This window comes from Medicago truncatula, chromosome 3, assembly GCF_003473485.1.
Source record: "Medicago truncatula cultivar Jemalong A17 chromosome 3, MtrunA17r5.0-ANR, whole genome shotgun sequence".
In the NCBI taxonomy this organism is placed as follows: domain Eukaryota; kingdom Viridiplantae; phylum Streptophyta; class Magnoliopsida; order Fabales; family Fabaceae; genus Medicago; species Medicago truncatula.
Window position 1 is genome coordinate 724895 of NC_053044.1, and position 9878 is coordinate 734772.

The window sequence follows — 9878 nt, forward strand, 5'->3', positions numbered from 1 at the left end:
ATTTATAAAGATAAAAAATACCTTTAACCCTTTGATTTTCTATCTTGTCAAAAATAAAAGTCTATATTTTCAACCATTCCACAAACCCTTTTTTTTTTTTCTTTTTTCTGAAAGAACCATTCCACTAACCTTATCTGTCTGATTAATCGGATGTATCACATAATACCACATGTCAAACTCTTATTATATTTTGAGTGATGATATTCTAACAATAATTCCTTAAAAAAGAAATAGAAACAATAAATAATATTATTTTTCCCCTTTTTTTTTCAAAAAAATTGCCAAATTCTCTCTCCTCTGATTTTTCCACCGCGAACGGCAAGCTTCTTCTCTCATGGCACGGTCAGTTTTCAATCAAAATTGATTGATCTGTGGTTCGCCGGCGAGAAGGAAAGCGGTTTGTTCAGTTTGAAGAGGCGTGTGTTTTCTTACATTTTTACGAAAATACCCCTATGTAAAAATGAAATTTTTTTTGAGAAATGATATTTGAACATCTATTTAATGACAACTTTTGAAACAACTTTCTCTCTTATACTCATATTACTTTTTACTTTATCTCTCTATTGCTATAATTTCCGTGCCAATACCACTTTTTTCTTTATAAAATATGGTTGTCAAATAAGTTGTGATCAAATTGGTTGTTCAAATAACACTCTTCATATTTTTTTTTCCGTCTATGCTCTATTTTTTGACCTTGTTGTTGTTTCAAGGTGCAGGTGTAAAATAATGGTAATTGGACACGTGTGATGATCTGGAGTGTAAATATTGATCAAACGGTCGAAATAGGGCGAAAGGCATGGTTCCTTACGGGCACTAAAAGCATCAAATCTTGATCCCCTATGAGTAGTTGGAATGAGATGGTTTGTGAGTGAGTGAATGAAGCGAGTTATTATTGTGTTTTTGAGCGTGTAACTCGTGGATCGTCCTACACATGACTATTTAAACACTCAAATAACAACACATTTTTCTTCACTCTTCTTCATTCACTCTTTCTTTACACTTCCCTCCTTCGTTTCCTCTTTCAGCAACCACCCTTAAGATCTCAAGGTAAGCTCTTTCTTCTTATCTCTTTCCGATCTATTTAATCAATGTCCGCCATCATAATTACATTTCATTTCATGATGATTTCTGCTAGATCTTTTCTTTCCGTTGAAATTCTGAATAGTTTAGTTTAATATTTATTTTATTATCAAACTTCCAAGGCTTTGATTTCATATACTTCAAATTATTATTCATCATTACTAGTAGCGTGTTTGGTACCGCGTTTCAATGATGTTCAACACTTCCAGCAGCGTGTTTGGTATCATGCCTTAACAACATGTTTTTTCTCTTTTTCAAACACACACTAAGAAATTAAGCACTTCTTCGTGTTTCTTAAGACAAGAATATGTGAATGTATCCTCATGTATTTGAGTGCGATCATAACTATTGATGTTTCATAGAATCAATCGTATATGAAGTTAATTCATGATTATTTATTTGCTGACTTGACTTGTGTTAGTTAAATTTATACTCATCCATTTACTATGTTTTTTATGACAGATTCATTTTTCATCTATCAATGGCTCCGGCAGCAGCATCTTCAGACTCCTCTATACAGCCTAGAGGTCATTATCAAACTTTTGTTCTGCTTGCATACCATTTATCTCATTCATTCAAACGTTTAGTTATTCCGTATATTTTGTTCATTTCATCCATCCACCAAAATCATAAAAGAAGGAAAAAACTGAAATGTTGATTTTCACTTTAAAGGATTTATTTATCAACATTGTTGGTGTAAAGGTTTCTTTTACACTTTCAATCAATTATAATCGTCACATCATAAAAACTGTTTGACTTTAATCACAAGTTCATGACTACTTCTAAAGTCATACCTATGAATGATTGCGATTGTTGACAGTATAAAACTTTTACATTGACTGCGTATCAAAATTAAACTCTACTCGCGGGAGGCTTTTCGTTTTAGTTGATCTTCTCAGTTTGTTTTGCACAGATGTTTGCATCGTTGGTGTTGCACGTACACCAATGGGTGCGTTTCTTGGTACTCTTTCATCTGTACCTGCCACCAAGCTAGGCTCGATAGCTATTGAAGGTAATTATGTTAACCTGTGCAGTTCGTATTTCATTGTATTTGAGACTTATAGAAGATATGCTTATGTCTGTTTTGTTGATATGTAGCTGCTCTTAAAAGGGCCAATGTTGATCCAGCAATTGTGGAAGAAGTATTCTTTGGGAATGTCCTTAGTGCTAATTTGGGGCAAGCTCCTGCTAGACAAGCTGCTCTTGGAGCAGGACTATCGAAATCAGTAGTCTGCACAACTGTTAACAAAGTTTGTGCGTCAGGAATGAAAGGTATGAAATATATTATAAACAAATAATTCATTTCATACCTTTTTTTTTTTCTTCCGATGAATGAACAAGTTTAATAAATGTTTTCTTGTTAACTGCAGCTACAATGCTTGCCGCCCAAAGTATTCAATTGGGCATAAATGACGTTGTTGTGGCCGGTGGTATGGAAAACATGTCTAGTGTACCTAAGTACCTGGCAGAAGCAAGGTCAATATTGAGTGTATTTGACAGTTTTCTTAAGATACGTTATTTTGTTGTAATAAACTGATTCAATGCTAAAATTTCAGAAAAGGATCCCGCCTTGGACACGATTCACTAGTTGATGGGATGTTAAAAGATGGTCTGTGGGATGTTTATAAGGATGTAGGTATGGGTGTGTGTGCTGAACTCTGTGCAGATAACCATTCAATAACAAGAGAAGACCAGGTATTTTGGGATTGATTTCTGTTCAAATAGGTTTCGGCACGATTATTATATTAGATTTTTGTTGATGTCTGTGTTTTTTTGTACAGGATAATTATGCAGTTCAGAGTTTTGAACGTGGAATTTCTGCCCAAGAAAATGGTTACTTTGGGTGGGAAATCACTCCGGTTGAAGTCTCTGGTGGAAGGGGAAGACCATCAACAATTGTTGACAAGGATGAGGGCCTAGGAAAGGTAATCGCCCAAATAACTTGAAACATGGCAATACTCATTCTTGTGTGCATATGCATATGACGGACCTGCAAGATACATATACATAGACTCTCTGTATTGAGTAATCTTAGTTTCCCAAATATTAAAAATTTATTAAAATAATGTTTTCAACTAAAAATTAAATATAATCTTGACATTGTTTTCATAATAAAATTAACTGTTACAACATTACAATTCAAATAACAATATGTTTAAATTTACGCGAGTTTAACAAAAATTCTTTAACACTATCAGGAAGATCCTGTGTAAGTGCAACAAAATCCTTAATATAATGTCCTCAAAATAAGGGCCATCAAAATTTGATTACTACTATTTTTTTAGTACCTCCACATAATAACACCTAATTGCTCTGTGCTAAGCTGAGAAGAAGACCATTAAATTCTCATACATCAGCAATATCGGAATCAGATAGTCTCTGAACAATAAAAAGTCAAAACACTATATCTAGATTGTAGAAAATGACCACATGTAAATCTTAAACTTACCTGCTTATTATTGGTCCATTATTTTAGTGCAGTACTAGTAATAATTTATCAATAATTTTGGGCTTTTCTCAGCATGACAATATCGGTATTACATTGGCATCTTATCTAAATACTTCAATGTCAGCTAATGTAAGGGATTAATTAGGACTAGGATTGGAGTTTGTTATTTTTTCCATTTCTGCATAATTTTTTTTTATACATCCATGGTACTTCTATTTGCTAGTTTTGTAACTTCATATAATCATTGATTTTGTTTATACTTGCATTTGAATCTAAACCAATATATTGATATTTTTTTCCTTTTGATATCCCAGTTTGATGCTGCCAAGTTACGCAAACTTCGACCAAGCTTCAAGGAGACTGGAGGCTCTGTTACTGCCGGCAATGCTTCCAGCATAAGGTTGGTTGGTATCTTGTCAAATTTGCTCAACAGCCTCATTCTTTTCCTGTGTCTTTCTCTGCTTCTCTGTTTGTATTTGGATACTGTTGTCAATTTTTTGGTAATAAAATACATGGTCTTGAACATTATTCACTTGAGTAGTTCAATGTTAATTTTTTTTATTGAAAGTTGAGTGATTTAGTGGGGAAAAGAAGCAAACCAGAAATTGCGTAATAACGACATGGATGGAGTAGTTTATCAATTTTAGTGAATGGTCATTCACACAGTTTGATGTATATTTTGATAAACTTATTGGAAAACATAGTGCAATTGAATGCAATACTGTATGTAAAGCTGCTGCTAACACTTTCAAGAAGCACAGGTAGTAGAAAATGCCGTCATGTAGACAATTTTTTGCCTATATCATTAAGTCAGTTAGAGAGTTATATTCATGACTTATCAAATATATGTTATACTCATTGCGCTAAATCTTGACTTTCCATTAGTTTATGTGCTTACATGCAATTTTTTGACATGAGCCTTTGGTTTTTAATGAAAATGAAAATGTTCTTGTTGATAGTGATGGTGCTGCTGCATTAGTTTTGGTGAGTGGAGAGAAGGCATTGAAGCTTGGGCTTCAGGTCATTGCGAAAATCACTGGATACGCTGATGCTGCTCAGGTACATAAAACATTTGAATATCAACTACACCTTCAGCTCATATTGATATTCACTTATTTGTAGTGTTTTATTTGTTGGAAGTATAACTTTATGCTCATTTGATGTGATCTGTACAGGACCCAGAGTTATTTACAACAGCTCCAGCCATTGCCATCCCCAAAGCTATTGCCAATGCAGGGCTGGAGACTTCAAAAATTGATTTTTATGAAATTAATGAAGCCTTTGCGGTAGGAATTAATGCCAAACTTTTAAATGTAGTAGTCTGACAATTTATGAAACCATGGGTTTTAATTGATTTCTGTCTGCAGGTTGTGGCTCTTGCAAATCAGAAACTTCTTGGACTAGATTCGGTGAGTTTTATCCCTTGTCATCATGTGAAAGTTGCAGTCTGGTGTTGTCTGTGTAGTAAACTATTTCCGATTGAGTGTCTTGAAGATTGCATGCTGTTGTAGGCCCCCCCTACCCCTTTCTGTGCTGTGGAACGTGTAAAATTTACCTGTAGTCCATATTTACCTTCATCGTGGTCCTTAATGGCTCTAAACTTCTATTTTTCCCCTTTTTTTTTGGATAACAAGAGGGTCTAATCCCAAAGAATGAAACACAGTTACAACTTAATCTAGGAGTAGTCGCTCCTATAATATCAGCTAACAACAAATGTCTAACATGCCATAAATAATTAAGGAACCTCCTCCATCGCATCCCATATTTGCCAAGGCATCAGCAGACTTGTTTGCCTTACATTATGAGCGACAATCTCTAACCTCCCAATCCATCTCAAGAAATCTAGCAATATATTGCAAAAGTCTCCATCCTCCAACACTCCCTTCATATTGTTTTTCAAAGAGTTAACCACCACATGTGAATCGACTTGAAGCTCAATACGTCTAAAACCACGATCATGAGCCAATTTTTAACCTTCCAAAACTCCCCAAAGCTCCACTATTTAAGCGCTACAAGCTCCAATAAATTTTGAGAAACTACATATCCATTCTCCATCGACACCTCGGATAAGTCCACCGATCCTGCTATACAAAGATTTTAAGATGCTCCTTCTTTGTTAAGTTTAACTACATAATATTTGTATTTTGCATGTTAGGAGATGTACCCACTTTATTACAAACAGAATTATACTCTTGCATCTGATGAGAAATTAGGAACCACGAGTTACGAGGCATTGACCACTCCTCATCATGAACTATTTTGTTTCTCCAAACAAAAGCTATATCAGAGCCAGTATTCCTCTCTAGATTCATGTTGATCCATTCCACAATATCACAATTTCAAAAACTGTTCTATTCTCCATTTTAACCACATTCAGCCATACACTACTTGCAATTGGACAGTCTTGTAAGACATGCAAAGCAGTTTCGAACTCATCATTACAGCGATGGCAGTGTGGTGAACTCATTGTATTCATGGCATTCTTTCTACTATTGTGAGTAGCCTTCCATGTTGAAGAATCCACAGAAAGTGGTTCACCCGTTCTGGAACTCTAGACCTCCATATCTTTACTCCAAACTGTCAAATTACATATTATTAAAGCCATTCAGTAGCTTGTATACTGAAGCAACAAAAAAATTCCTCATGTTTGAATCAGGCATATACTTATGTCCTTCTGTTTATTCCTTTTATAGTCTGTTTGTTTCTGTGGTACAACAAACTTAAACCACGTTTTGGCTAAAGCTCCAAATTGGAGCTTCTACTTTTTCACGTTTTTTATGCATTGAGAAGTGTGAATAGTGCATTGGGAAGTGGTTTCTAGCTTCCAAAAGCCTTCCCAAACGCACACTAATGAATAACTATTATTTTTCAGCAAAAAGTTTACTCACGTTCCTCAAATTACTATTATTTTGCAGGCAAAAGTAAATGTACATGGTGGAGCTGTATCATTGGGCCATCCTCTTGGTTGCAGTGGTGCTCGTATCCTGGTGACACTTTTGGGGGTATGTCCATTTATAACTTTGCAATATATACTATAACATCAATAGATTGTCATTTGTCAATCTAAATATTTTGTGTTTGAAGAAGAAATGTCAGTGCTTTTGATTAGCTCTTAAATTCTTTGTTAATGGTATAAACTTGTTATGCTCAGTTATTCTAAGTGTTCAATAATTTCCAATAACAGTAATTGAGTTATTTTGTTAAATGCTTTCATTTTATTTTAAAAACTGATGATTTTGATAATCAAGCGAGAGTAGTTTGTTGTAAAAGGGAGAAGAGCAAATTTTGATGATTAGATCTTACATGATATACATAAGTTCATATGGATTTTTTATCTGGTCATCATGTGATAATTAAGCAACTTTCAATTGCAATTGTTCTTGTACGATACTGTCTACAATATTGAATGTTCCTTTTGATTCAATTAATCTAAACGTTACTACATACAGGTACTGAAGCAGAAAAACGGAAAGTACGGTGTAGGTGGTGTTTGCAACGGAGGAGGTGGTGCATCTGCCCTTGTTGTGGAGCTCCTGTGAAAGTAATTCATATTCAATAGTTGTTGTTTAAGAGCCAGCGTATGTGTAACGTTCAAACATCGATGTCTCGCACTTTAGCAAGTGTGCGTGCAAGTTTCAAGTTGTTTACAAGGGCAAAAAGGAAAGAGTGGAAAAATTTGGATATTTAGTTATCAGATATAAATTTCAGATATTGTTAACGAGAATATTTCTTAGGAGCAAAGTAGACATTATTTAGATTTTCATTCTCTTTGCAATAAGTTTCTGGTGTACCTTGCTGTGTAATGAATAATTCATCAAGCTTCTTATTCTGAATTCAATTTGTTAGGATAGTGTTTAAAACTAAAATGACACAATAAATAATGAAAAACAAGCAAGCAGTGTCAACACTTATAATTGCTCTGGTTTATATGCATTCATTAAAATACTACTATACTTATCATAACACTAATTGGTAGTTAGCATAAAACCAATCCAAATTGAATATTGATGATAAAAAATTGGATAATATGCTAATTTTTTTTAATCTTTGAAAGTGGTTGCAAATATTTATATAGAAAAGTGCTTAGCTGTGATTTTTTGTTTTGTACCCAGAAAAATATGTGAAACATAAGATCTAATCCTATTTTATTACTTTTTTATTGGAAATTTAAGCCTGCTAAAGCGCATGTTTGGTTATCCTATGAGAAAGCAAAATTGTGCGTTCATCTATTCAAAAGTGATTTTCTTGTGTTTGGTTCTCCTCAACCTATCTACCATCACCCCACGTTTTCCTTTTCAGAATCAATTTTAGGTGAAGCTACAATCTCTAGCTTCTTGAAATCGATTCTTTCAACGAGTGAAAAGGGTTTGATACAGGGGTTTCAAAAATTGGTCATTCTTTTATTTGATGTTCTCCTTTGCAATTGCAGTGATTCTTTTTTATTGTTTTTACTGTGAATTTTGCAATGAAATTGTACATACTCCATAGCAGCGGGTAAATGTAGATTGGCTATGTTGAAGATGAACATGTCAATAAATGGATAAGTAACGAAATAGACAGAAAGAGGGAGAGATACAGTACTGACTCAATATGTGGTTTTTTTTTTTTTTTTTTTTTTTTTACAAAATAAGTGAGGTCTTAGCAAAAGTATTTTAATCAAAGCCAATAATATCCTCTCATTTTTATTTTTTTTTGAAAGAATATCCTCTCATTCTGGCATCTATATATATGACACATATACTCCCTAAAAAAAGAAAAATATGACACATATTAAAATCCATTTTAGTCATTTAACCACCATAAATCAATTTTGATACAAAATATCCAAACAACATATTTCATACAAATCACTTTTATAACAAAGGTATCCAAATATAAATAAATTTACACTAAACTTACTTTTATGTAAAATCAATTCTGCAAAATTAATTCAATTAGAATCAATTATTACCACCGCATAACCAAAAGACACACTTAAAACAAGTGTAATGAATAAATTTCTGAGCAAATAAAACAAAAGTCACGTTAAAGGCAGAGGAACATTTTAAGGACAAGTATTGTGGTGGGGAACACAAAAAGTGACCGTTATAAACTTGAACGTTAAGCTCAATAGATTCTAAAAACCTCTAGAAACTTGGCTTCCACTATATAAATAGACTTCTAATCTAAGACAACAATCATATCATATCTGCACATAATAGCAAAGGCTTAGTCAAAGAAAATAAAGATGGGAATGGTAGAGGTGATATCTCTTCCTTTTATATTCTTCTGCTTAGTTATTGGTTTTGGTTGTTACTTCTTTGGAAGAGCTAGAGGAAGACGTGATGTATACACAAACCCTCAAGTTTATGGTATGCCAATTCCACCACCAGGCACTGCTGCTGCAAATAGTTCCTTCCCTTCATCATCTCCTCCACCACAATATTCCAAGCCAAACCTTGCTTCCAACGTTTGAGTTCAACTTCAACTCATAAATAAGTACATGCATATAATTTCCCATATTTTTCTTTCTGAGTCTTGAGGATCCTTTCTCCTTTTTCTTTGGTTTGATGTAAATTCGCTGTTGTATTAAGAGTTCAATTAAGATTCGTTAATTTAATTTTATTCATTTGTAGAGTTTATTGTCGCTATTGGCGAAGTTGAAGTTTAATCCACCTCCGAATTCATGACATGATATACAACTACAACCCGTTCCTTTTTAATTGCGGGAAAATTTTATTTTTATTTAGTAATCGTTTTAGGAGTTCGATGCCATGTACAACAAATACACATAAGTTAGTCAATAATACAAAAATGCACACTATATGGTCTAGAACTTTTTGTTGGAACAAAATGTGTTTTACAATGAACCTTAATAAGTTTTGATGATAACAAGGTATTAAAAATTGTCAATTGGTTATTGCTAATAATTGTTCAAGTGTACAGGACCAAAGGCTAGTCAAGTAATTTCAATAGGTCTTGGAAGAACAATGGAAAGCAAAAGAATTCTAAGCATCTGAAGAAAACTGCGTCTGAAGCTTAAAGTGCTTCTGAAGCTGAAGTGCTTATGAAGTGATGACGTCATCAGAAGCAGAAGGTCATCAGAAGCAAGGTTTTCATCAAAAGCGATATCATCACCAGAAGCTACATTTAATCCGTATATTCAAACTGAAGATCCAAAGTAGCTGTTTCTCATTTCAATCTTATCTAAGAAGAACGAAGAATTGAAAGGGAGGTATCAACGGTCATTTGGATAGCACTGAGCATTTGTCCTTCGTTAACAGAGTTGACAAAGTACAAGTGTACAACCACTATCCCCACTACTCTGCTTTTGTCCACGCTACAAGACAAGACAACAGCTATGCCTGCA

The 9878-nt window shown here is 33.9% G+C and overlaps 2 protein-coding genes across 2 annotated transcripts; both read left to right on the forward strand.

Annotated features, from left to right (window-relative positions):
- Positions 1-776: 776 nt before the first annotated feature.
- LOC25481093 (acetyl-CoA acetyltransferase, cytosolic 1) lies at positions 777-7395 on the forward strand. Its single transcript, XM_039831695.1, has 13 exons — positions 777-1047; positions 1543-1607; positions 1994-2092; positions 2179-2352; positions 2451-2556; positions 2637-2775; positions 2862-3005; positions 3844-3929; positions 4489-4588; positions 4705-4815; positions 4897-4938; positions 6445-6531; positions 6979-7395. The coding sequence occupies exons 2-13, from the start codon at positions 1562-1564 to the stop codon at positions 7066-7068; spliced, it is 1224 nt and encodes a 407-aa protein (XP_039687629.1). The 5' UTR covers positions 777-1047; positions 1543-1561; the 3' UTR covers positions 7069-7395.
- Positions 7396-8697: 1302 nt separating this feature from the next.
- Positions 8698-9210, forward strand: LOC120579384 (uncharacterized). The gene has a single exon (XM_039831429.1). The coding sequence runs from the start codon at positions 8757-8759 to the stop codon at positions 8982-8984; it is 228 nt and encodes a 75-aa protein (XP_039687363.1). The 5' UTR covers positions 8698-8756; the 3' UTR covers positions 8985-9210.
- Positions 9211-9878: the final 668 nt, after the last annotated feature.

What these genes read in the sequence shown, in the direction of transcription:
- LOC25481093 (XM_039831695.1), top strand. Translation starts at nt 1,562, where the DNA reads ATGGCTCCGGCAGCAGCATCTTCAGACTCCTCTATACAGCCTAGAG. An exon ending in AGGATGAGGGCCTAGGAAAG is followed by an intron (nt 3,006 to 3,843) that starts GTAATCGCCCAA and finishes TTGATATCCCAG; the next exon opens with TTTGATGCTGCCAAGTTACG. An exon ending in AACTTCTTGGACTAGATTCG is followed by an intron (nt 4,939 to 6,444) that starts GTGAGTTTTATC and finishes ATTATTTTGCAG; the next exon opens with GCAAAAGTAAATGTACATGG.
- LOC120579384 (XM_039831429.1), top strand. Translation starts at nt 8,757, where the DNA reads ATGGGAATGGTAGAGGTGATATCTCTTCCTTTTATATTCTTCTGCTTA.